The sequence below is a fragment of the Microcaecilia unicolor genome, chromosome 5, assembly GCF_901765095.1.
Source record: "Microcaecilia unicolor chromosome 5, aMicUni1.1, whole genome shotgun sequence".
In the NCBI taxonomy this organism is placed as follows: Eukaryota; Metazoa; Chordata; class Amphibia; order Gymnophiona; family Siphonopidae; genus Microcaecilia; species Microcaecilia unicolor.
The window spans coordinates 93,460,200-93,486,234 of record NC_044035.1 but is presented as its reverse complement, the minus strand read 5'-3'; the positions used below and the strand labels follow the sequence as shown (position 1 = coordinate 93,486,234).

The window sequence follows — 26,035 nt, the reverse complement described above, 5'->3', positions numbered from 1 at the left end:
CTAAAGTGCCTAACATGGACATCCTTCACTCAAAAACAAGGACGTGTCTGACGAGCACTTAGGCGTTTTTTTCCCCCAGATAGTTTTCTATTGGGTGTCCTTCAGTGCCCGAAATGCCCACCGCCGGAGAAGTGACCCCTCCCCGGCGGCTCTGCCTGCTCTGTGCCCCCCTCCTGTTCGAGATTGCACCCAGGCACTGTTCCTGCTGGCTCTTCCTTCAGAAAGAAAACGGACAAAAAATATTTATATTTATATCTTTTTTGGAGGTGCCCCAAATGACCGCCTGCATCAGGACGTGCGAGGACGTCCAATCAAAAAAACTGTTTGGACGTCCCTTTCGATTATGCCCCTCCTTCAGGTCTCAGCCAATCACAGCGTGTTTAGCTGACACCGGTGTCAGCTAAACACACTGTGATTGGCTGAGAGAGACCTGGAGGAGGGGCATAATCGAAAGGGACGTCCAAATAGTTTTTTTGATAGGGCATCCTCGCACGTCCCGATGCGCAATCCTTCTCCTTCCGAGAGTGGGGTGGCAGGGATCACCGGCTGTATCGGCGGCTCCAGCTTGTGCTCCGGCCCACGGCTCTGGCAGTGCTCGTCAGGGACGTCCTTTTGGATGTCCTTGGCATGCGCAGAAAAGGCGGAGGAGTCCGATCAAGAGGACGTGTGTTCAGATGGGAGAGCCCCCCCATGCGCTCCCGTAAAGAAATAACTGACTTTTTTTATTTGCGTTTTCATCCTTTTCTCCCTAGACTTGAGTGAAAGATGTCCTTGGCATGCGCAGAGCAGCCAGCATAACGCTTGGCTGCTCTGCGCATGCTCGACCAGCCAACTGGCTTCCGAGGGAATAGTGAATGCAAGTGAGCTACAACGAGCAGCTCATTTGCATTCCATTTCCTTGATGCATGCCTGTTCCCTACCGATTCGCTATGGAATCGGTAAGGGAAGGGCTCTTCCGAGGACCTTAGTGCATCTGGCCCTGGGAGCAGTGAAGCCTTGAGTGGGTCTCCACCTGTCTCGAGGCCACCTTCTCTGCAGGCTCCCCGGGACCGTCCATCATCAGACCCGACCCTCAAGGCAATGTGAGGATTCAACCCGAGAAACATCGGCACCGGGAGGATCACTCCCCCTCTATACAGGAGATGCTGATGCATCTGTCTCCAATCAGCGGAGATCTCGCTCCCATGTTGCCCCAGCAGTTCTGCAACCTGTGCCTCAGCCGGCACCCCAGCTTTTCCCGTCGGCCCTCGATGAACGCATCCGGGCCTTGCTCCCTGAGCTGCTGGAATGGACTTATGCAACAGTGTGCATCAGTATCGGGGGTGCTTGAACCTACCTTACCTCCTGTTGCGGCCCCGCCTGTAAGGAGGCTGTGAGTGCACCTCTCCATGAGATACTCAAGGAAGTCCTCATCAGGAACTGGTAGTCCCCTCTGTCGGTCCCTGTTAGGCCCAAGAAGATCGACACCCAGTATTGGATCCACGGTACATCTGTTTTTGATAGGCCTCAGTTGCCTCACAATTCCATGTTGGTGGAATCTGCTCTCAAGAGCCAGGAGTACTAGGGACTATGCCTCAGCTCCCCCAGGCAGAGAAGCTAGAACCCTGGATTCTTTTGGGAGGAAGATGTACAAGGCTTCAATTCTCATCTCCCGCATACAATTCTACCAGCTCTTCATGAGCAACTACTTGTGAAACTCAGTGCTACAGTTGTCTGACTTGGTGGATGTGCTCTGTCCGGAGCACACTGAGCCTTTTCGCCAGTTGGTCAAGCAGCAGAAGGCGTATTGAAAGTTCTTGGCCAAGGGCACTTATGACACTTTTGATGTGGCATCCAGGATCTCTGCTCAAAGTATAGCAATGCACAGACTCTCATGGCTGCATGTTTGTGTCTTGGAACACTCTGGCAGCAGTTGGCAGATGCCCCTTTCTGAGGAGATAACCTTTTTGGAGAGAAGGTTGAGGAGGTCGCTGACCAAATCAAGAAGCATACTGATACATCTTCTCTCTCCTGCCGGGCACCTTCTGCATCCACCTTCTCAGCTAGGAGGATTTTTTGGCAAGCCAAGGAGCGGTTCCTACTACTATTCTTGGCATAGAATTTCCTTCTGCTCGCCAGCCTACTCAGGTTCAGCCCTAGTGTGCTCGTTCACATCAACAGTGTGCGCCTAAGCCCTTCTGCTCCCCAGGCAAAGCAAGGGATGAGCTTTTGACTGGCTCCAGCAGAGCATAGCTGCAGTAACAGTGTCCATCCCGGATGACTTGCCGGTTGGGGGAGGCTAAGATTTTTTTCACCAAAGGTAGCCTCTTATAACCTCCGACCAGTGGGTTCTTCTAATAGTCCATCTCGGATACGCCTCAATTGGCATCGCAAACCTCCAAATTGTCCGCTGAGAGCTCATTCATTGAGCTCTCAGCACAGGCAGATACTTGCAAAGGAACTCTCCGCCCCTCTAAAGGCCCAAGCAGTAGAACCCGTTCCAGCAGGGATTCTAGTCCAGGTACTTCCTTGTGCAGAAAACAAGGGGGATGCATCCCATCCTAGACCTAAGGGCCCTGAACAAATTTCTAGTCCGAGAAAAGTTTAGGATGGTTTTCCTGGGTCTCTTGCTATTAGATCAGAGAGTTAGCTACCTTCAAATCAAGTCAAAACAAATCTTGTATACCACTAAAATCCCCATTTCCGGGTTCAGTGTGGTTTACATCATAGGTGAAACATAGATTGAATACAATCTGAAAGGTGGAAATATAGATTGAATGCAATCTTATAGGTCTCTAGAGTATGTGAGAGTAATAGAGGAGTCATGTAACAGACCTAAAGACAGTTAAGGGATATAAAAGTAGTAGTTGTTATGCCCCAGGCTTTGGAAACAGAAAAGCTTTTAACCTGTTCCGAAAGTTAAGTTAGTTAATCTCTGATCTAATAGCGAGAGGCAGAGGATTCCATAAAGAAACTCCTAATACAGGGAAGAGAGAGCCAAGGATTTTCTGAAATCGGATTCCCTTATAAAACAGTGAAACTAAAGTCAGATGTTCTTTCAGTCTGTTGGATCAAACGATGCATAACAATGAGACAGTACTCAACAGTTCAGGTCTGATGCCTTGTAAAATTTAAAAAACTAGACAAGCAGCTTTAAACCTGATTCTTTGAACTATGGGTAGCTAGCGCAGTTTGACAAGATAAGACGAAAAGCTAGTATATCTATTCAGTTTAAAAATTAGCCTTGCCACTGTGCTCTGTGTCATTTTGTTTTTGTGTTTTTTGGGGGTTCTTTTGATGTTGGGATTTAATACAAAGAAATAAGATCTTAACTTTCGGAAGACGTTAAAGGCTTTTCTGTTTTCAAAACCTGCAGCATAACAACCATTCTTCTTCTACTAACCTATAAATGTACTCACTCTGCTGCTCCCCAGTATCTCTCCACACTCGTCCGTCCCTACACCCCTTCCCATGCACTCCGCTCCATGGATAAATCCTTCTTATCTGTTCCCTTCTCCACTACTGCCAACTCCAGACTTCGCGCCTTCTGTCTCGCTGCACCCTACGCCTGGAATAAACTTCCTGAGCCCCTACGTCTTGCCCCATCCTTGGCCACCTTTAAATCTGGACTGAAAACCCACCTCTTTAACATTGCTTTTGACTCGTAACCACTTGTAACCACTCGCCTCCACCTACTCTCCTCTCTTCCTTCCCGTTCACATTAATTGATTTGATTTGCTTACTTTATTTATTTTTTGTCTATTAGATTGTAAGCTCTTTGAGCAGGGACTGTCTTTCTTCTATGTTTGTGCAGCGCTGCGTATGCCTTGTAGCGCTATAGAAATGCTAAATAGTAGTAGTAGTAGTAGTACTGCTTTTATATCCCTTAACTGTCTTTAGGTCTGTTAAATGTCTCTCCTCTATTACTCTTCTATTCTCTAGTGACCTATAAGATTGCATTCAACCGATAATTCACCTTCCAGATTGTATTCAATCTATGTTCCACCAGTGATGTAAACCGCACTGAACCTGGAAAGGGGATTTTAGCGGTATACAAGATTTGATAAAACTGTATATAACCTCTTCTTTCTCTAAATACTGCAGAAGCTGAAGCCGTTTCTAACACATTTGTTTGGATTGGTTGTTTAACTGTTCATTTTCCCTGTTCTAGATTATTTGTATTTATATTTTGGGGCTTCCTGGACAGCTGTTCTGCAGTTTCAAGTAGCTCAAAATGGAGCTGCTCATTTGATTTTTGAGTATTCTCATTGAATTTCAGCTAGGCCTCTGTTGTAAGAATTACATTGGCTCCCAGTGAACTTACGAGTACAATTTAAGATACGCTTGACATTTCAAGAGTTACAAAAAGAAAGAGTCACTTTATCTGATGCAGAAACTGACTTGTTATCATCCTGATCATATTCTTAGATCTAAGAGTAGGTTTCTAGTTGTGCCCACTGTACATTAACACCTATGTTTACTAAGCGGCGCTATGGGCGCGTTAGCATTTTTAATGAGAGTAAATGATTTACGCGCATTAAATGCTAATGCTCCCATAGAAATGTATACACGCGTTAGCGTTTAACGCGCCTTAAATTTACAGGCATGTTAAAAACGCTAATGCACCTTAGTAAACATACCCCCAAGTGAATGCTGCTAAGTTAAGAGCTAGAGCTTTTTCAGTAATGGCTTCTATGCTGTGGGACAAGCTACCGCCAGATCTCTGTGTGTTGAGTCAATATGGGAAGTTTAGGAAGGCAGCAAAAACTTGCCTGTTCCCAATACAGTAAGTCATAAACCATTATCTCTGAATGGTGGATGTAGAAGGAATACTGACTGTTCTGCTTCAAGGATAAAAGGAGATAAGTAATGGGGACATGCATTGTTTTTTGGAGTTGTTTTTTTCTTTTTTTTTTTTTTTGGGGGGGGTTTGTTTATTTTAGAGATAGAGGTGGAAATATGGTTAAGGATAAGGGGTGGGCATTGTAGGTTTTATTATATTTTGTATGTTTAGGGGACTGTGTTTTAGATTTGTTGAAGGTGGGGTGGGTTAGCTGAAAGGGTTTTTAAATTGTGCACTGCTTTGATAATTTTTAGTACCTGGTAGGTTATATATCTTTAATAATACTAAACTCACTTATAATTTATTTATTTGTATAATGGTGTTCTTAGGTTGGAACTGTAGTGGATAACCCAATAGATTTCTATCATTCTCGAATCCCTAAGAAGCAAAGGAAGAGAACAATTGTGGAGGAATTACTTGCAGATTCAGAGTTTAGAAGGTATGTAGAAATGAATGTTTGTATTTTGCTGTTGAACATCAGTAATGCTGTGCATAATAATAATATGCTTTTGGGATCTGAGAACACTTTTTTGTTCTGTTTCAAATGTTACTGGTTAAAATTCCACCTTGCTGATGAGACCTACAGTGAGGACAGGTTGATATATATACTTGGTATAGGCGCAGTGTCTGATAATCTTAATTAAAATGCATTTCTTCTCTTAAGACATTAGAGCAGTCTGGAATGAGCTGAAATATATTTTAATAGTTATTGCTTGTAAACTGTTGCAGCTGATCTCTTTACCTTTTGTGAATATTTAAATAGTTCAGCTGCGTATTTGGCAAAGTGTAGCTTACTTGCTTCTCTGCTAATGAAACACCAATCTTTTCTGCCATTAGGTATATGCCAATTTAAGGAAATACGTGAAACATTGCTTCTCAATTTGTTAGTGAGAGGCTGATATTCTACTGTATAATAAAAAAAATTGCCAGTTAGAATACAGGTAACCTCAGTAATAGCAGATGCCCGTTACATGCCCAGAATAAAGAGGTTTCAATTTTAATTAGCTTGTATCAAAACAAAACTTTCTTTTCTGGTTGTTTTGTTTTGTTTTTTTCCATTTCTGATGCACTGTAAAATAATGAGAGATTACAACGTTATCAGAGAAGAATGATGTGAGCTTGATGCAAAAAAACTACAGTTATGATAAAACATAGGACAGTGTTTTCCTCCATTAAGGGAAGTTAAAGTAAATGAATGATTGCCAGTGCAGACTTTCAGTGAAGTTAAATGGATAGTTTAGTTATTAAAGCTGCTGATAAGGGAGAGACAGTTGTTAAAATCATAGACATATGGATTATGCAGCAGAAAAGAATTTTTGATTAGTTCTCATTTTGAAGGACCTATAATAGATATGTTACCCAAAAGGGGCAATTATTTTTCATCATCCACCGGCTAAACCCATTGTGTCCTTTGGGAATCTATATTTGAACTTCTTTCTGTTTATATGGCCATTTGTTCCTCTTGCACAATCTAATATTAGAGATTAATCTGATATAGTTCAGTTAATCCGGAGGTTAAATTGGTTGGTTTAGTGGCTATCAACCGTTTTTTATGGTAATGTTCCTCAAAATTCTGCACTACATATTTACAGATGTCCTTCAGTAACAGATCCAGAGTAGCCACTGAATTTATATTTATTTAGTGAGTTGACACAGATGGCAAAATAACTATTTCCATTGCAAGTCACTTAACCCTTCATTGCCCCAGGTACAAAATAAGTAACAGAACGTGTAAACCACTTTGATTGTTTTGATTGTAAGCACTAGCCCCGCCTCCCAAACATCAGCCCCGCCTCCCAATCTCGGCTAAGCTTCTGAGGATCCATCCAGGTGGGACGACAGATTAGTTTTGCTAATGAGAAAGCTGGTGCCTATATGTATATGGGTTATCATGCCTGATCTCAGCCGCCAATCTATTGCTCTACAGCAGGAGTTCTCAACTTAGTCCTCAGGACACACCCAACTAGTTAGGTTTTCAGAATGTCCACAATGAATATGCATGAAATAAGTTGGCATGCACTACTTCCATTGTATGCGAATCTATCTTATGCATATTTATTGTGAGTATGGTTTATTAAATTTGATATACCACCATTCCTGAAAGGCATTACAAGGCGGTGTATGTTGTTTAAAAAAAAAAAAACAACAACAAAGGAAAGTAAAGGAATGGCAATTCAAATCCAAGAAATCTGAGTGGCTAAGTGTGTTACTCGGTTGAGAACCACTTGTGGTGAATTGAGCCAAACAGTTTATGCTTTTCCTATGGACCCTTAGTTATAGTAAGGTGGCTCTTAAATGGGGAAATGGTATTCTGTGGAGGGTTCTACATTTCTGGGTGACAGGTGTCTTCTTAAGTTGTTCCCTGCATGGGTGGCAGGCATCTTCTTAAGTGGTTCCCTGCATAGTTTTAAAAGGGTCTTTCTCTCCAGGGTTTTCTATCAGATATGGCACGGATTCTGCATTCATGATTTATCATGGTTAGATTTAGGTTCTCCCTATCCCTTTGGCTACTGGGACCTCATTTAACTGTTAGTCATGGGCTAGTACATTCGGATATCTACCTATTTAGGGGAAGTCAGCACAGAGGAGTTTGGCGGCAGGTGGGGTTCTCCTACACTGTCAAATATTCTGGAATACTGTTGAATCGTACCTAGTGCTGATGGTATTGTAGCTTTAGGTATCAGGGGCCCAAATCCTCACTTTCAATGCCAGAATATCTGCTTCCATGCTTGTTTGAGAATAGTCCATGTTTTGAGTTCTAGTGACCTTCATTAGCCCTGTGTCTCAAGGTTATTTCATGCTTTCTGTAAAGCAGCAGGGAGGAGTCTGAGGAGGTGGCTTTCAGTTCTCTCTGGCAGGGAACAACTCATGGTTATGTTGCTCTGTAAAGTTAAGCCTGATAGGCTAGGAGGAGATTTGTGCCCTGGGGCAGCTGTTATGATGATAGTGTTCCTGCTGGAAACCCAACAGGTCCAGAGCATAGTTCAGGGCCTGAGTCTGCCATGTAGCTCTCTTGTAGACTATCTGCTCTCAAGCCTCTAGCTTGAGAGTAGATAGTCTAGCTGACAGCAGGCAAAGCAACATTACTCATTGATGGGAACAGGCTGAGGGAATTAGTAGTCCTCAGGTCCTCTGGTATGTGTGTCATCTTTGGTCTGAGATGGAGTTCCCCTCATTGTCCTAGCAGTAGCATACATGGATGGCACCATTCATGTTCTTGGCCATGTGTTCAGGGTCCCTTTTGGAACCCTGAAATGTAATGTGTGATATCTGTGGCTTTTCTAAGGTTCAGATAGGGCGTCTCTTGTGAGTGGTTGTCTTATCAGCTCCATATGTAGCTACAGATCTGGTAAGTTGCTCATCCAAGGGAAAAGAAAAAGGATCCAGAGGGCTGGATATCCTAGGAGAATCATGGTGGCCAGGAATCCACTTCCCTGCTGGTAGCCTGGATAATCCCTTGTCTGGTTTCTGATAGCACCAGGCAGCAGTTGTATGTCGTGCTTTTTGCCTCCTTGGATCAGAGTCCAAAGTTCATTGTAGTAGTCCATTTTCTTTGTAAGGTTAGTCTTTTTGGTCCTACCACTGTACAGCTCTCCTGGTTCTTGTTCAGGCTGGTGCACTAGCATGAGTTCACCATGAGCTGCTTCTTGAGAGGCTCCTGGGGGTGGCCTTTAGGAGCTAATCATGAATGCAGAAGTATTTCTGTGAGCCAGATCTTTTGGTCCTGGCAGCAGCATCCATGAGGTTGTAGACACATCTGGCCTTGTTTAAGATGGTAAATCATGCTTTTACAGAATGACTTTGCCCTTAGGGCTTGATTAGGTTTTGTTTGGAGGTTACTCAGGTACCTCAAGAAGGTAGTTCCCTTTCTATTGGTGGTCCATTTGTTTTGTGCTTTTGCTGTGCTTAGCAGTCAGCATAGGGACAGGGCTGGTGTTCAGTGCTCTTGAGACCTAGTGAAGCCAGGGGCCCTCTCTTTATGGGTTGAGATGAAGGGTTCATTTGTTTGGCCTTACTCCGGGCTGACACTGGCATGGACGGCATCTCCTTTCCCCCATTCCCTTGACTTAGATATCACAAGTTGAATTGGGGGATGAGGGGAATGATGGTGTAAGGAATCGGTGCCTAGGGGATCCTAGTATTCCTCCCACCCAGGGCCTTGAAGCTGTTTGAGACATGTAATTTGATTAGATTGGTCTAGCAAGAAGATAAGGACGATGAACTTTGTTGTAACTTACTCATTTCTTTTCCTTGAATCCTGCTAGACCAGTCCAGGGCCTGCTTGGGAAGACTGTGACTGGAGATATTTCTCTGTTTTATCTGCTGACTGAGAACTCTCAAGCTTATTCTGGTGGTGGTTCTGGGGTAAGAGTTTTCTAGCCCTAAGGGAGCTGGGAGCCTGAAGATTGATTTATAAGGTTGTACAAGTGTTTCAATTCTGATTTGGCAATAGTATACTGGCAAGTGCTAGGGCTGCACCAAGGAGGTTTGATGAACAGGAGAGAGCATGATTACACAAAGCTATAGCAGGTCCACCCAAAGAGGTTTTAATTCTCACCATTGTAGCTGCTGCTGTCTTGGTACACTCAAAACAATAGGCCACAAGCTCTGCCTACTGGCTTCAGGCCAGATAATGGGCCAAGCTGTCAACTGTTCATCAAACCTCCTTGGGCTACACCACCCCTTATACTGGTGATATTTTGCTGAAATGTCAGTGTACTACTGGTTGGGGAGGATAACCCATGCATCTGGACTGGTGTAGCAGTACTCAAGGAAAGAAGTTAGCAGGTAAGAACAAATTTCACCATATTATCACTTTCACACATTCTGTAAGTTTCAAGTAGAATTCACATCCAGAGCAGAGTAGCTGTAACTAAAAATTATATAGGCACAGGAAACTGGTGAAACAGTATTTTAGGTAGGAATAATTTTATTTTCTAGCCTAGCAAAAAATAATTTGGTTATCTTAACTAATTTGAAGTATTTGATGTATGAAGAGCTATTATAGCAGCAGAAAAAAATATAACCCGTTTCACTTGCTATCTTGTTTGATATTCAGAACAGTTGAGGCTAATTACATTTGGCACAGCTGTTCTTGGCTTCTTTTTTGTAAGGCACTTTTCTGCATTTCACATTTCAAATTTTTGTGCTGCACATTTTAGTAAGCCCTATTTTTATTATTTTTCTTTTTTTTGTTTGCCCTAGATACAACAAAAAGAAGTACCAGCAGATCATGACAGAAAAGACTGCTCTTGCAGCTGGCAAAAAGAATCGCAAAAAAAAGAAATTTCACACATAAGGCTCTGTGAACATGAACAACACGGAACATTTCCTTAAAGGAGAAGTCGCCTTATTGTGTTCAAGTTAACCCTAGATTGCAGCATTTTAGTTTCTTCCTGCAAGGCCTATCAGTATGGAAAAGAATATGCATGTTTCAGAAGCAAAGGAAGAGCTAAACAATCATGTATAAATTCATTGTGCATGTGAATGATTTGGACCTCATTGATTAGCTGAAATTCACGCATATAAACATTCCAGAATGTGCAGTGCTCAACTGTTTCCTTTTCCCCATTCTTAGACTTGTACAGGGATACATCTGTACACGTTCACTGGCTTTGCGTGCCATAAGGCATGGTTTTCCTACAAAAATTAATTTCATTTTGGGATATGCTGTATTTTTTAATTGTACAGCAATCAAAATGTGCATAAATAAATGTACTGGTGGCATATATTCATGTATATCCTAATTTTGTTCAAGAAAACTGAGCAACAAAGGGAACAGATCTCACCAAGATTTGCTTAATTTGGCTATAACATTTATATTTACAGTGTGAATGGGCAGACTGGACAGAGTGTATGACTTTACTGTTCATTTTTCTCTGTTTCTATATTGAGAACTTCTGTTTTTAGGTTTTAACTAATAAAACCCCATAAAATGCCCTTAATGCAAACAAATTAAGTAGATGTTTATTGGCTAAACACCTTAAGATCATCACCCTGAGGTCCAGCTCTTCTTTCATGCACAGAAATACTTCAACCCCTATAAATGGTCCACTCCCTTGAGTTTATGAAGCCCAAATACATCACCCTACATTGTTTTTCTTACCATTAAATCTCAGCTGCCAAATTCTAGACCATTCTTCAAACTTCACTAGATCTCTCCTCATGTTATCCACACTTTCCAGAGTATCTACCCTATTGCAGATTTTGGTATCATCTGCATCAAGACAACCTAACTCAATAGCCCTTCCACAATATTGCTTACAAAAATGTTAGAGCCAGGGGAACAACTAAACACTGATAATGCCCTTATCCTCAAAGTGAGCTCCATTTACGACTACCCTGTGTCACCTCTCCCTCGCTCACTTTCTAACCCTGTTAGTCACTTTAGGGCGTATACCAAGGGTACTCAGTTTATTTATCTCGCCTGTGGGGAAGTGTGTCAGAGACTTCGCTGAAATCTAAATACATAATTTGTTACCTGAAAGTAAAATTGTTATATGTGCACTTGATGCGCAACAGATAAAATAAGTGATGTTTAATGTGCTTAATATAAAAAATATAAATCGCCAATAATATCACATTTTAATTTTTGTACTTGATATATGGCTTTTCAGAAGTTAAAATAAATTGGTATTCAAGAAAATACAGTAGTGTACTGAAATGTCTATCTCATTTGATGCAAAAATTGTTTTTAGATGATGAGTTATTCTCACTGAATGCCCCTTTTACCTCTTACTCATCTATTGGCTAAACCTAGTCTCTTGCTCACCCTTAATATAGTTGAAAAAGTTAGGTCTTGTTTTACATTTTTGGTTTTAATAGCCTCTTTCCCAGCACCCTTTAGTCACCTGGCAGCCATTTGTTCTTCTTTTGACTGTTTTTAGTTAGTGAAGTATATTTTTCCTTGTCATCAAGCAGATGAAGCCATTACGTATGGGTTATGTCCATCAACCAGCAGGGGAGATAGAGAGCACTCAAACTTTCACAGTGCCCTCTTGGCCATCTAGCTCCACTGCCTCTTCAGTATTCTCTATCTCCCTTAGCAGGGTGGCTGCAGCTTGTTTGAGCTCCAGAAAAATCTGTCGGGAGGTGGTTCCTGGCTTGCCAGTTGTTAACCGGGGTGTTGGAGGCTGTAGCAGCTTCACTTTAAAGGCACATAGGTTAGCCCTTTCCCTGCCTTACCCATACCTCTGTGGATATGGGCATATTGCCTTGCTTTCCCTGTCCTTACCCACCAACAGTGGATGCAGGCATATAGGTTCGCCCTTTCCCTGCCTTTCCCACTCATCTGAGCCTCTGGAGTCTTTAATACCTCTGCTTTCCTCACAGCTTAAAAAAAAAAAAAAAAAGTCACGTCGCGTTTTTAAATGCAGAGACGCTGGAACAGAGGTTTTTGACCTGATTTTCAGCAGGATCGTAGTTGTACACTAGATCCTTTGAGGTAAGAGTGTTTTCCAACTCCTGGGGGGTGGGCCCGCTTTTGGCGCGAAACCGCAATTTTTGGATTTTACCGCCGTTTTTCGGCGATGGCTGCGGACAATGTAAAGCGCTGTTCCACTTGTGGCAAGCGCAAATCAGCAGCAGGGCTCTGTAAATCGTGCTGTATTGGCGTAGGAGCCGGCCCGAGCATGGCGAGCGATGTTTCTTCCCGCTCTGAGCTGGCAGCGGGCGCCATTTTGCTTACACCGCATGGCGCGGCCTCCGTGGACACGGAGAGACCTGAGCCGGGTGGGGCACCTCGAGATGAGGTTATTTCAGGAGTGGCTAGCACCGGACAGGATTTGGGTGCCCAGGGTGAGATTTTCTCCCCGGATTTTGTGCTTTTGCTGCATAAAGCATACATGATGAAAAGAGCTCTTCCTCAAGGGTCGCCTGAGGCTCCTCTGATTGCCCCCCCCCCCCCCCCCCCGATGGATTCTGGCCTGGGATTGCCCAGTGAGGCTTTTTTCCCGGATGCTTGGCCTAAAGATAAGCGCAGAAGGGTTAATTCCCCTTCAGATTGTGGTGCACCTTTTTCCCCCCCGTGGTCAGGGTGTGAGGATTCGGAGAACTCTGACAGACGTTCTTGGTCTGAGGAACCAGAGTCAGGTGCGGATTTACCACAGGATCTGGATGATCCCTCCGCGGTGAGGATTTTCCACCGTGATGAGCTGCCAGCGCTTATTTCAGATACCCTGCATGCCCTCTCGATTGAAGATCCTGACAGTGGCATGGCCTCCTCGGGTAATCCCAGGATGGCTAGTACCAAGAAAGCTGCTCGGGCCTTCCCTTTGCATGACTCCATCCTAGAGCTTGTTTCGGCTCAGTGGGCTGATCCCGAGGGACCTTTGAGAGTTTCCAGGGCTATGGGGCAGTTATACCCTCTGCGTGAGGGACATATGGCTCGTTTTCAAATGCCTACAGTGGATTCCCTAGTCACTGCGGTGACAAAGAGAACTACCCTCCCTGTTGAAGGAGGTGTTGCCCTGAAGGATGTTCAAGACCGTAGGCTGGAAACAGCGTTGAAACGGTCCTTTGAAATTGCAGGTCTCACTGTTCGGGCGTCTGCATGCAGCTGTTATGCTGTGAGAGCCTGCCTAGCTTGGCTGCAACAGGCAGTGGCTCAGCCCGGAGATGGAGCGGAGCCCTTCTTGGATGTGGCTCCGTGGATGGAGGTGGCCTTGTCCTTTCTGGCTGATGCCCTTTATGACCTTGTCAGAGCTTCGGCTAAACAAATGGCAGTAGCAGTGGCGGCTCGCCGTCGTCTGTGGCTACGACACTGGGCAGCGGACATGGCCTCTAAGCAAAGGTTGGTGAAGTTGCCTTTTCAAGGACTTCTCCTATTTGGTGAGGAGTTAGAGAAAATTGTGAAAGGCCTGGGTGATCCAAAACCCCAGCGCTTGCCCGAAGATAGGCAGAGGCCTTCCTCTAAGGGCTAGGCGGTCCACTCCTCGTACAGACCTCGCTTCCGTGAAGCTAGAAGGTACCGCCCGGGGTGTTCTGCTGGGTTCACTTCACGTGCCCGTGGTCAGCAGAGGAACTCCTTTCGCTCGGACAAGCGTTCCGCAGCCGGTGGCTCAAGACCAGGAGTTCAGGGGCCCCTCTCAATGATGGTGCGCCGGCCCTCTCCTCGATGCCTGTCATCGGAGGACGGCTTTCCCTCTTTGTCGAGGAGTGTGCCAAGATTTCCTCAGATCAGTGGGTTCTGGACCTGATCAGAGATAGATACAGAATAGAATTCAACGCCCCAGTAAGAGACGTGTTTGTGGAGTCCCGATGCGGTTCTGCCGTCAAACGGGCGGCGGTGGAGGAGACTTTACAAGGTCTGATTCAGTTAGGGACAGTGACCCCGGTGCCTCCCGCCGAGCAAGGCTGCGGCCGATACTCCATCTACTTTGTGGTGCCGCGAAAAGGTGGGTCCTTTCGCCCTATTCTGGACTTAAATGAAGTGAACAAGTCCCTGAGAGTGCGGCATTTCCATATGGAATCCCTGCGCTCCGTCATTGCGGCGGTTCAGCCAGGAGAGTTTCTCACGTCTCTAGACCTGAAAGAAGCTTACTTGCACATACCGATTTGGCCCCCGCACCAGAAGTTTCTGAGGTTTGCGGTGTTGGGAAAACATTTCCAGTTCAGGGCCTTGCCTTTTGGCCTCGCCACAGCTCCCCGAACCTTTTCGAAGGTAATGGTGGTGGTAGCTGCTTTTCTCAGGCGAGAAGGTATCAGGGTTCACCCGTACCTAGACGACTGGCTCATCAGAGCAGACTCTGCAACAGAGAGCTTACAAGCTACAGCCAGAGTGGTCTCAGTACTTCAATCTCTAGGCAGGGTCGTCAATATGGCCAAAAGTCACCTGTCCCCTTCACAATCTCTAGAGTTTTTGGGGGCCAGGTTCGACACAGTCTTGGGCTATGTGTTCCTACCCGAGCCAAGGCGGTGCAAGCTTCAGAATCGGGTCCGTCTGCTCCTGAGGATGCCCCGCCCACGAGCTTGGGACGTTGTCCAGCTGCTGGGATCGATGACAGCCACGATGGAAGTGGTACTCTGAGCGAGAGCGCACCTGAGACCTCTACAGTATTCCCTACTCCGGAGATGGTCTCCTATTTCTCAGGATTACCAATGCAGACTTACTTGTCTCCCTGCGGCCCGTCTCAGCATGGAGTGGTGGCTCTCGGACAGCATGCTGCGGCGAGGAATGCCGCTGACGCTCCCCGTTTGGTGCCTAGTGGTAACAGATGCCAGCCTGAAGGGCTGGGGCGCACACTGCAAGGGGAAGCATGCCCAGGGTCTATGGACACCCGAGGAGTCGGAGTGGTCCATCAACCGCCTAGAGTTGAAAGCGGTGTTTCAGGCGCTTTTGGCCTTTCAAGTGACCCTGGAAGGATTGGCTGTCAGAGTGATGTCGGACAACACGACAACGGTGGCCTATATAAATCGACAAGGCGGAACAAGGTGCAGAGCACTAGCCGCGCAGGCCGAACTGATTTGCCACTGGGCCAAGCTGCATCTTCAGTGTCTGTCGGCAGCTCATATTGCAGGTCAGAGCAATGTGCAGGCCGATTATCTGAGCAGGCATCAGATCGATCCAGCAGAATGGAATCTGGCAGATGAAGTATTCCTGCAGATCTGTGCCAAATGGGGCAAGCCCGTGATGGATCTAATGGCGACAAGTGCCAATACCTGCTTCTTCAGCAGGCGGAGAGATCCTCGCTCGGCGGGGTTGGATGCCTTGGCTCAACCCTGGCCTCCGGGTCTACTTTATGTGTTTCCCCCATGGCCCTTGAATAGGGCGCCTGCTCTTGCGGATTCGGCTGCACCCAGGAGAAGTGGTCCTCATCGCCCCGGATTGGCCAAGGAGACCTTGGTATGCAGACCTCCGACAGATGCTCCTGGAGGCTCCTCTGCCATTACCTCTGGTACCGAACCTGTTGACTCAGGGACCGGTAGCCATGGAAGACGCCGGCCGCTTTGGTCTTACGGCATGGCTATTGAGAGGGCGCAATTGAGGGATAAAGGTTATTCCAATAAAGTTATTTCCACTCTCCTGCAAGCCCGCAAGCGGTCCACTTCCGTGGCTTATGCCAGGATTTGGTGCCTGTTTGAGTCTTGGTGTGCTTCCAGAGCCATTGTTCCAATGCGGGCTCCTGTCTCGCCGATTCTGGACTTTTTGCAGGAAGGTGTACAAAAAGGCTTGGCCTATAATTCCCTGCGGGTGCAGGTGGCAGCGTTGGCCTCCCTTCGTGGTATGGTGGAAGGCGTGTCTTTGGCTGCTCACCCAGATGTGGCACGGTTTCTTAGGGGGTGCTTCGGCTCCGACCTCCAGTGCGAGCACCCTGTCCAGCTTGGAACCTGGGGCTAGTTTTGAAAACCCTGCAGGCATCTCCTTTTGAGCCGCTTCGGCGAGCATCGGAGAAAGACTTGACACTGAAGGCCGTTTTTCTGGTGGCCATTACCTCGGCGAGACGGGTGTCAGAGCTCCAGGCGCTGTCCTGTAGAGACCCATTTCTGCAATTTTCAGAGTCCGGAGTCACGGTTCGGACCGTGCCTTCCTTTATGCCTAAGGTGGTTTCAGCCTTTCACTTAAACCAGCCTATTTTCTTGCCCTCTTTTTCAGAGGAAGAGTTTCCAGAATCTTTTGGGCAGCTGCACCTTTTGGATGTGCGCAGGACTCTGCTGCAGTATCTGCGAGTTACTAACTCTTTCAGGACTTCTGATCATCTGTTTGTTTTGCTATCCGGTTCTCGGAGAGGGTCTCCAACGTCTAAAGCCACTATTGCCCGCTGGCTCAAAGAAACTATCTTTTCAGCTTATCTGCTGGCCGGCAGGGTTCCGCCTGTAGCCTTTAAGCCACATTCTACTAGAGCGATTTCTTCCTCTTGGGCTGAAACTGGAGCACTCTCTCTTCAAGAGATATGCAGTGCAGCAACATGGACTTCTAAGCTCTCCTTTGCCCGACATTACAGGCTGGATGTGGCTGCCAGGAGGGATGCGCGTTTTGGTGCACAAGTGCTAGCGCGTGGTGTGGCTTGTTCCCACCCTATCTAGGGATTGCTTTGTTACATCCCATATGTAATGGCTTCATCTGCTTGATGACAAGGAAGGGAAAATTAGGTTCTTACCTTGGTAATTTTCTTTCCTTTAGTCATAGCAGATGAAGCCATGAGCCCTCCCTGTATGATTGTCTGTATGCTGTGAATCTGTTTTTCAGGTTCTGTTCTAATTTCCTGAAGTTCCTTCCTTGGGAGAAAGTTGGAAAACAATCTTCAGGATTCATGTTCAGTTTAAATTTAGGAGGATGTGTTCATTCCCTCCAGCATGTTTTTTTTGGAGGATGTGTTGATTCTCTCCAGGAGGCGCGTGTGTTCCCCTCTAGTTCTATAAATAGGAGGATGAGTTCATTCCCTCCAGTGTGTTGGGAGGATGTGTGATTCCCTCCAGGAGGCGCGTGTGTTCCCCTCCACTTATACAATAAGGAGGATGAGTTTATTCCCTCCAGGAGGATGTGCATTCCCTCCTTTATGAGTTCATGCCCTTGTGATGGGCCATCGTTCGCTGTGAGGAAAGCTCTTGTGATTCCCATTGCGGTTTGCCATACTGCTTTGGAAGCTTCAAATACTGAAGAGGCAGTGGAGCTAGCTAGCTAAGAGGGCACTGTGAAAGTTTGAGTGCTCTCTATCTCCCCTGCTGGTTGATGGACATAACCCATACGTAATGGCTTCATCTGTACCAAACTTCAGTAAGGTGAGTGGGGATAAGTACATAAGAATTGCCATATTGGGACAAGCCCAGCATCCTGTTTTCAACAGTGGATAATTCATGTCACAAGTACCTAGTGATCACAAGGGATTTTGGTTTATTTCAAGGTCAGTTGTATTTGTTAATAGTATAACAGGAGGAGGAAAAAAAAGGAAATATTCACACCAAGATAAGGGGGTCAATATTCAAAAGGGTTTAACCAGGCAGGAGAGGCTCCTACCTGATTAAACCCTGATGAGTGAGCCAGCAGCCAATATTCAGTGGCACTTAACTAGTTAGTACCGCTGAACATGTCCACTAACCAGAGAGGTTTAGGGTGGAGCTAGAGCAAAGCATCAAATTAACTGGTTAGAGAAGCAATTTTCTGTCCGGTAACCACTTAAGCAACCACATAAAGTTAGGACAGCAAAACTACTGTCCTAACTTTAGTCATCGACTGCACCGGGCACTGGTCTGAGTATCAACCAGTGACTAGTTAATTTCCAGGTTGGCGGACATACCTAGATACTCGGAGCCAAGAGCCACACCTGCCTCAGCTTTGAATATCTGGAGTTGTCAGCCCATGGCTGGAAGGGGCTTATAAACTGCTCACTATGGGCTGAATATTGATAACAACATGTCTATCTTTTAGTTTAAGCATGAAAGCTAATCATATTGATAGCAATAATGCAGGTACTACAGCTAAAGGTGTAACATACTAGCTGCATATAGAGGCCATGATGAACTTTTTCTTCATCCCACTGGAACTAAAGACAACCCACATACGTTAATGAAATAAAATCCAGAATTTATACCAAACAGCACTCAAAAATGAATGCTATTGTTTTGCCCTCATTGCATGGGGCAGCTTGTGCTGTCTGTGTGTGACAGATTATATGTTTGTATATTTATTAAGCTATGTATATGAATCAGATCTTTTCATTGCTGCAATCCTCTGTTATTAGCCCTTGTGAACACTTGTGTTTTGCTCAGAACGGCTTTTGGAGTTTTGTAGTTACTGCTTGCCTCAGGGAAAGTTGGGAGGAGCAGAATTTCCCTCTCCCTGCCTCCAATTGCTGTCTTGAGGAGAATTAGAGAGATGGTAGCTGTACCTAGGTCTTAGATCCAGTGTGTAGAGGGCATGAACCCTCCTTGTTGAGGCAGTAAACCAGAGGCGTAGCTGGACTCTATTTTAGATGGGCCCTTCCACACACACGGTAGCTGTACCTAGGTCTTAGATCCAGTGTGTAGAGGGCATGAACCCTCCATGTTGAGGCAGTAAACCAGACTTCTCCGCGGCGTCCCAGCATCTGTGTTTGTTTCTGAACCCTGTCCTCCCTCACTGATGTCATTGCCTGTCTGACAGGATGCAGCGGATGGAAGCCTGTGGGGCTGGTGCAAGCAGCGAAAATGAATTGCTGCAGGCACCAAAGATGCCTGTATGGTACACCAGGGAAGGATGGGGTTCAGAGACAGATGCCTGCTTGCCGCAGAAGAAAGATGGGAGAGAGCAATGTGGTGCTGCTGCTACTGGATAGGCCTGAGTCACAAATAGGTGGGCCTGTGCCCACCCATAGCTACGCCACTGCAGTAAACTTCTGCTTGTTTTTTCGTCTCATGGTAGTAATTCATAGTGAATTTTTACCTCTGCTTCTACTGTGTGGTTACCTGCACTGTGCTGTGTTTCAGTATTTCAAGCACCAGTCACTGAAAGCTCTCTCATAGCCCACTAAGACAACAGGGTTCACTCTAGAGGGCACATATAAGCCCTCACCCACGGCACTACCTCCAGAGTTGCGCCCATGGAGCCCAAAAGCTGCAGATAGTCCCAGACTGTAGGCTGCTGAAATTCACCCAGCAGGTGCCCCTGCACCCTTAGCTTCTCCCACTCCTCCAGAAGCAAAACCATTCCCTAGCTCATGTCAAAACGGACTCCCAGGTACTCCAGAACTTGAGATGGAGTGAGGTAGCTCTTGGGCGGATTCATTACTTAGCCCAGAGCTTCCAAGAGAGAGAGACCTGAGCAGTGGCCTGACTGGCCTCCTTCACTGAATCAGCTTTAATCAGCCAGTCATCCAGAAAAGGGTGGACCTGAATTCCTTGGCATCAAATATGTACAGCCACTACCACCTTGACCTTGAAGAACGTGTGCAGCATCATAACTGGGCCAAAAGGCAAGACCTAAAAATGAAAATGCTGCCCCAGCACACAAACGCGCAAATATCTCCTGTGGTGAATCACAGTGGGAATATGGAGATAAGCCTCTCTGAAGTCCAGGGAAGTCAGAAACTCCTCCAGCTGCACTGACACAATGACCGAGTGCAGAGTCTCCATGTAAGTGCTGGACTCCTAGGCAAGCATTGACCACATAGTGCTCTGCCAGAGGCATGGGTTCCACTTCTCTGAGAATGCACAGATGCAGGGTAGAATCCATGGCCTGCTGCTTCAGATCTGAGGCATCAGGCACTGGACAGATGAACTCTAGAGAGTTCCCCTGCCTGATCATCTCCAGGACCCACAGATCTGAGGTGATACGGGCCCACTCATCCAGGAAGAGAGACAGACTGTCTCTCACCTGAATCCATGAGGGGTCTAGCACACTCTCATTGGGCTGAATGGGTTGCCGCTGTTCCCCCTGAAGAACTTGTGGCAATGTTTCTCTTGGGACCACAAAAGGAGCCCTACTTGAAGGATCTGCCTTGGCTTCTTCCTATAGCTGAAGAGCACCAAGCAGATCTAAAATTCCCCCCCCCCCCCCCGAAAGCACCCTAAGGGTGCTCTGCCAAGGACTACTGTGTGCCCTTTTGTCTCAGCTCTGGTAGCCAATGAGGGCACACCTCCCCCATGTTCTTCACCACTTCCAGGTCTTCACCCAAAGAGCAAGCACCTCCTAAAGGGCAGCTGACTCAACCGCTTTTTGGAAGCTGAATCTGCCACCCAGTGGCAGAGCCATAACCATCTATGACCAACAACTGAAGTGACCATAGAGCAGTAAGCCTATCTGACCCATATCAAACAATTCAAGTGGGATACATAAACGCCAGATCAGTAGTAAACAAAACAACAATAATAACAGACCGGATCACGGCAGACAACTTCAGCCTACTATTCATCAGTGAAACCTAGATCCACGATCATAAGGACCCCATAATTTTAGATCTATGCCCTCCAGGCTACAAAATCACTCACTGGACAAGAAAAGAAAAGAAAAAAAGAGGAGGAGACATAGCACTAATCCATAGATCCCACTTCACCGTAACAACAACAGCCGAGTCCATAACACCCCAACTTGAAATCGCCTCAGAATCCACCATACAACCTTGCTTGACCACCTAAACGTTGTCTTGTTTTAGAGACCACCAGGTAACTGGCATGAAAGCCAACCACACTTCATGGATTTCATATCGAATACCTGTGTATCTAACTCCAATCTACTTATAATAGAGGACATAAACCTACACCTAGAAGACCCTAACTCAACCAATGCACATGAATGCAAGGATTTCCTCCAATTATGGGACCTCAACTGGCCAAATATGCAAGCAACCAATGTCAAAAGACACACACTCGACCTCATCACACACAAACTGTCCTCAGACTTAAACCTAATACTAACAGATACAAAATAGACAGACATACTATGGTCAAACCACCACAAATTAAACCTTTCCCTACAATGGTGAAAAACAGGCTCACACCACAATCAAGAACGCACAACCTACACCACGAGAGGCCAAATTGACCCTGTAACATTCTGGCAACAGATCTACAAGAACGAATGGATAGCACAAACGGACTCGAAACACTATTTCCTAGATTGGGACAACAGATGCAGAAGTATATTAGACAAAATAGCACCACTACACACAAGAACCTCATGAAGACAGAACTCGATACCTTGGTTTAATGAAGAACTGAAAAAATTAAAAACACAAGTTAGGAGACTTGAACGAGCAAGGAATAAAATAAAAGATGAATACACACTTAACTCATGGAAACAAATGCAAAGAAAATACAAATATACAATAAGACAAACCAAAAAGGTCATGCTACAAAACCAAAATAGGACCAGACTACAAAGACACGCATAAACTTTTCCAACTCGTGAACAAACTACTAGATACCACACCGGTTACCACAACCAACACAGACATCCCATCAGCAGACAACCTTGCTAAATACTTCAATGAGAAAATTATAACGCTATGAATCACATTACCACTTAATACCACCGACCACAAAAAAGTCATTGACTGTCTGGACCCAATCCCCGATGAATATCCAGCAGACCGAATCTGGACAAACTTTGCTCTACTCACCAATGTAACCGTCACCCAAGCGATCAACAGGTTCGCCAAATCCCACTGCAAACTTGTCATATGTCCCAACAACCTAATAAAATCCACCCCTCGACGCTTCATAGCAGACCTCACGTCATACCTAAACTACATGTTACAACATGGACTCTTCCCTAAGGATAAAGGAAACATACTACTCCCCCCAATACCTAAAGATTCAAAGAAAAAAGCAAATGACATAGCCAACTACCACCCGGTAGCATCCATCCCTCTGGCAGTCAAACTAATGGAAAGTATGGTAACCAAGCAGCTTACCGACTACCTAACCAAATTCTCAATACTACATGAATCACTATCAGAATTTCAATCCAACCACAGCACCGAAACAGTACTAATCACTCCAGTGGCGTAGCTGCAGGTGGGCTTGGGTGGGCCAGGGCCCACCCATTTATGGCTCAGGCCCACCCAACAGTAGCACATGTTTAGTGGTAACTGGTGGGAATCCCAAACTCCGCCAGCTGAAAATTTTCCCCTGATGGTAACGAAAACGCTACTCTCCATGACACCGGCACCTGCGCATTCTCAGTTTTCAGTGCATGCCTGCTGCCAAGGTGGAAAGAAGCGTTTTCCCACCAGCTGAGATATTTTTTTTATGGTGGGGGGGGGGGGGGGGCAGAACACTTGGTGCCCACCCAATTCTTGCCTAGGCCCACCCAAAATCTGTTGTCTGGCTACGCCCCTGAATCACTCTCCTAACCAAATTCAAACAAGCAATTGCAACTGGCAATAGTGTACTTCCCCTACAATTCGACATGTCCAGCGCATTCGACATGGTAAACCATAAAATACTATTAAACATACTAGAATACTTCAGGATTGGAGGAAACGTACTTAATTGGATCAAAGGCTTCTTAACCACAAGAACATACCAAGTAATATCAAATTCGAATACATCATCACCATGGAAACCAGAATGTGGAGTACCAGATCACCGCTTTCACTGACCCTTTTCAACCTAATGATGACACCTCTAGCCAAATCGCTATCCAACCAAAGCCTTAATCCTTGCAGACGATGTCACGATCTACATCCCGTTCAAACATGATCTAACAGAAATCACAAATGAAACCAAACACAGCCTCCAAATCATGAATTCATGGGCGAATGCATTTCAATTAAAACTCAACGCAGAAAAAAACACAATGTCTCATCCTATCATCACAATATAACATGAACAAACCCACACTATAACCACCCCAGACTACACCCTCCCTGTTTCAGATAGCCTGAAAATTCTTGGAGTTACAATTGACCGAAATCTCATACTAGAAAGCCACACGAAAAATACATCAAAGAAATGTTCCATTCAATGTGGAAACTCAAAAGAGTAAAACCTTTCTTCACAAGTGAAATATTCCACAGCCTGGTACAATCAATGGTGCTAAGCCACCTAGATTACTGCAAGATGGTGGAGGCTATTATGGTGGAGGCTATTATTAAGAATAAAATTGCAGAGCATATACAAAAACATGGACTGATGAGACAAAGTCAGCACGGATTTAGTGAAGGGAAGTCTTGCCTCACCAATCTAATGCATTTTTTTGAGGGGGTAAGCAAACATGTGGACAATGGGGAGCCGGTTGATATTGTATATCTGGATTTTCAGAAGGCGTTTGACAAAGTGCCGCACGAAAGACTCCTGAAGAAATTGCAGAGTCATGGAATCGGAGGTAGGGTATTATTATGGATTAAGAACTGGTTGAAAGATAGGAAGCAGAGAGTAGGATTGCGTGGCCAGTATTCTCAGTGGAGGAGGGTAGTTAGTGGGGTCCCGCAGGGGTCTGTGCTGGGTCCGTTGCTTTTTAATGTATTTATAAATGACCTAGAGATGGGAATAACTAGTGAGGTAATTAAATTCGCCGATGACACAAAATTATTCAGGGTCGTCAAGTCGCAGGAGGAATGTGAACGATTACAGGAGGACCTTGCGAGACTGGGAGAATGGGCGTGCAAGTGGCAGATGAAGTTCAATGTTGACAAGTGCAAAGTGATGCATGTGGGTAAGAGGAACCCGAATTATAGCTACGTCTTGCAAGGTTCCGCGTTAGGAGTTACGGATCAAGAAAGGGATCTGGGTGTCGTCGTCGATGATACGCTGAAACCTTCTGCTCAGTGTGCTGCTGCGGCTAGGAAAGCGAATAGAATGTTGGGTGTTATTAAGAAGGGTATGGAGTCCAGGTGTGCGGATGTTATAATGCCGTTGTATCGCTCCATGGTGCGACCGCACCTGGAGTATTGTGTTCAGTACTGGTCTCCGTATCTCAAAAAAGATATAGTAGAATTGGAAAAGGTACAGCGAAGGGCGACGAAAATGATAGTGGGGATGGGACGACTTTCCTATGAAGAGAGGCTGAGAAGGCTAGGGCTTTTCAGCTTGGAGAAGAGACGGCTGAGGGGAGATATGATAGAAGTGTATAAAATAATGAGTGGAATGGATCGGGTGGATGTGAAGCGACTGTTCACGCTATCCAAAAATACTAGGACTAGAGGGCATGAGTTGAAGCTACAGTGTGGTAAATTTAAAACGAATCGGAGAAAATTTTTCTTCACCCAACGTGTAATTAGACTCTGGAATTCATTGCCGGAGAACGTGGTACGGGCGGTTAGCTTGACGGAGTTTAAAAAGGGGTTAGATAGATTCCTAAAGGACAAGTCCATAGACCGCTATTAAATGGACTGGAAAAATTCCTCATTTTTAGGTACAACTTGTCTGGAATGTTTTTACGTTTGGGGAGCGTGCCAGGTGCCCTTGACCTGGATTGGCCACTGTCGGTGACAGGATGCTGGGCTAGATGGACCTTTGGTCTTTCCCAGTATGGCACTACTTATGTACTTATGTACTTATGTAATGCCATCTATGCCGGATGCAAAGAACAAATCACTGAGAAACTCCAAACTGCCCAAAACACAGAAGCCAGACTCAGATTTGGAAAAACAAAATACGAAAGTGCCAAACCTCTAAGAGAAAAACTACACTGGCTCCCACTTAAAGAACGTATTGCGTTCAAAATTTGCACCCTGGTTCATAAAATCATTCATGGCAAAGCCCCGGTCTACATGTCAGATCTCATAGACTTACCAACCAGGAACACAAAAAGGTCAGCACTCACATTTCTGAATCTCCATTACCCAGCTGCAAAGGACTAAAATATAAATTGACATATGCGGAGAGGGGCGTTCCAAGATGGCGGCACGCAGGTGAGCGAGCTCTGAACTCCTCTGGGATCGACGCGCTGTAAAACGAATTCCTCTGAATTATGCCACACACTAAACGGAAGGGCAAGGTCCGGAATGTAACCTCAGCACCCCGGACCTCATCCCCACGTCAGCTGTTGATCGATCAGTTCACCTCGCAAACTTCTCTCCTACACGCCGTGAGTGAGCCCGCTGTCCACCAGATAGGGGAAACTCTGGAGGACTTGGGCCTTGAAGTCACACTTTCTCCTCCAGCGCTTGAACCTCCGCCTCACCCAGAAGGACGCCAACTCCAGAGAGGTTCTACCGGGACCGAAGAGGTTGCCGTTATTGAGCCCCAAATTGAGGTTGCTGGAATGGCTAAGCCAGATTGTTTGCAAGGGCCTGCGGGCCTAAGCATGAATTGGAAGCAATTAGATTCTGCTCCTGGGACGGTATCACTGGAGAACATATGGGTTGTTCTCCAACAACTGGCTGTGAGTGTGGAAAAATCTACTAAGGAACTTTCATCGTTAGTAAGTACAATTAACACTTTTTCTGAATCTCTGACTGGTATAAAAACAGAGTTTACTACTCAAATAACAAAGACTAATCAAGATATAAAAAAGTTACAAGATCTCTCCTCAGAAATGATAAAAGACAAAATTATTATATCTAGAAAAATTGACCAAATCGAAAACTACAATCGAAGATTAAACCTGCGAATACTAAATTTTCCAAGAGAGATAGGGATATCAGCTCTGGACGCCTTTAAAAAATATCTAATTGAAATATTGAAATATTCTTCAGAATCTTTGCCTCCAGTTAATAAAATATATTATATAAGGAATAAAAGTTTTCCTGAAGGTGTGTCTACAACTGGTAAACCTATAAATGAGGTGGGAAGAACAACTTTAAATCTATCCGAATTGCTGGAAGTGACATTATCAGAACACTCAGAAAGAAT

General features: G+C 45.5%; 1 protein-coding gene across 1 annotated transcript in view; it reads left to right on the top strand.

Moving 5' to 3' along the window:
* The window catches only part of DNTTIP2 (deoxynucleotidyltransferase terminal interacting protein 2), a 50,945-nt gene extending 39,214 nt beyond the window's left edge, over nucleotides 1-11,731 (top strand). Inside the window, 2 exon segments of the mRNA XM_030203105.1 lie at nucleotides 5,152-5,261; nucleotides 10,028-11,731. Of these exon segments, the coding sequence (XP_030058965.1) occupies nucleotides 5,152-5,261; nucleotides 10,028-10,121 (204 nt within the window). The 3' untranslated portion in view covers nucleotides 10,122-11,731.
* Nucleotides 11,732-26,035: the final 14,304 nt, after the last annotated feature.